General features: G+C 67.2%; 1 protein-coding gene across 1 annotated transcript in view; it reads right to left on the bottom strand.

The window, feature by feature from the left end:
• The window catches only part of HNRNPA0 (heterogeneous nuclear ribonucleoprotein A0), a 3,831-nt gene that overhangs the window by 1,948 nt on the left and 1,193 nt on the right, over positions 1 to 690 (bottom strand). The window contains exon 2 of the mRNA XM_009322767.1: positions 1 to 688. This exon is cut by the window's left edge and continues 15 nt beyond it. Within this exon, the coding sequence (XP_009321042.1) occupies positions 1 to 688 (688 nt within the window). The remainder of the gene's footprint in view (positions 689 to 690) is intronic.

Below are 690 nucleotides of genomic sequence, written 5' to 3'. Positions count from 1 at the left end.
CTCCTCCACCGTAGCCGCCGTAGCTATTGTAACCGCCGCCTCCTTTGGAAAGGCCGTTGTGATCCCGGTTGCCGGATCCGCCGCCGCCCCGACCCCTTCCTCCTCCTCTGCCTCCCCGGGAGGGCCTGGAAGAGCCGCCGCCTCCCCCGCCCGACTGGATGTCCTCCTTGGGCACGGCCTTCTTAACCTCCACGCGGTGGCCCTGGATCGGGTGGAACTTGACCACGGCCGCCTTGTCGGCGGCGTCGTGGTTCTGGAAATAGACGAAGCCGAAGCCGCGCTTCTTCCCGCTCTGTTTGTCGGCGATGATCTCGGCCTTCTCCACGGGGCCGAACTGGCTGAAATGCTGCACCAGGTCCCCTTCGCCTACGTCCCCTTTGAGGCCGCCCACAAAGAGCTTCTTCACCTTAGCGTGGGCCCCCGGTTTGGCCGAGTCCTCCCGGGACACAGCCCGCTTCAGCTCCACCGCGTTCCCGTCCACGGCGTGGGGGGAGGCGGCCATGGCGGCGTCGGCCTCCTCCACCGCCGAGTAGGTGACGAAGCCGAAGCAGCGGGAGCGCTTCGTCTGCGGGTTGAGCACGACCACGCAGTCGGTGAGGGTACCGTAGGCCGCGAAGTGCTCCCGCAGCCCGGCCTCCGTGGTCTGCACGTTCAGGCCGCCGATGAACAGCTTGCATAGCTGCGAGGTCT

Source organism: Pygoscelis adeliae, unplaced genomic scaffold, assembly GCF_000699105.1.
Source record: "Pygoscelis adeliae isolate BGI_AS28 unplaced genomic scaffold, ASM69910v1 Scaffold34, whole genome shotgun sequence".
Classification (NCBI taxonomy): Eukaryota; Metazoa; Chordata; class Aves; order Sphenisciformes; family Spheniscidae; genus Pygoscelis; species Pygoscelis adeliae.
The sequence above is the reverse complement of the archived record's forward strand: the minus strand, read 5'-3'. Positions and strand labels throughout refer to the sequence as shown.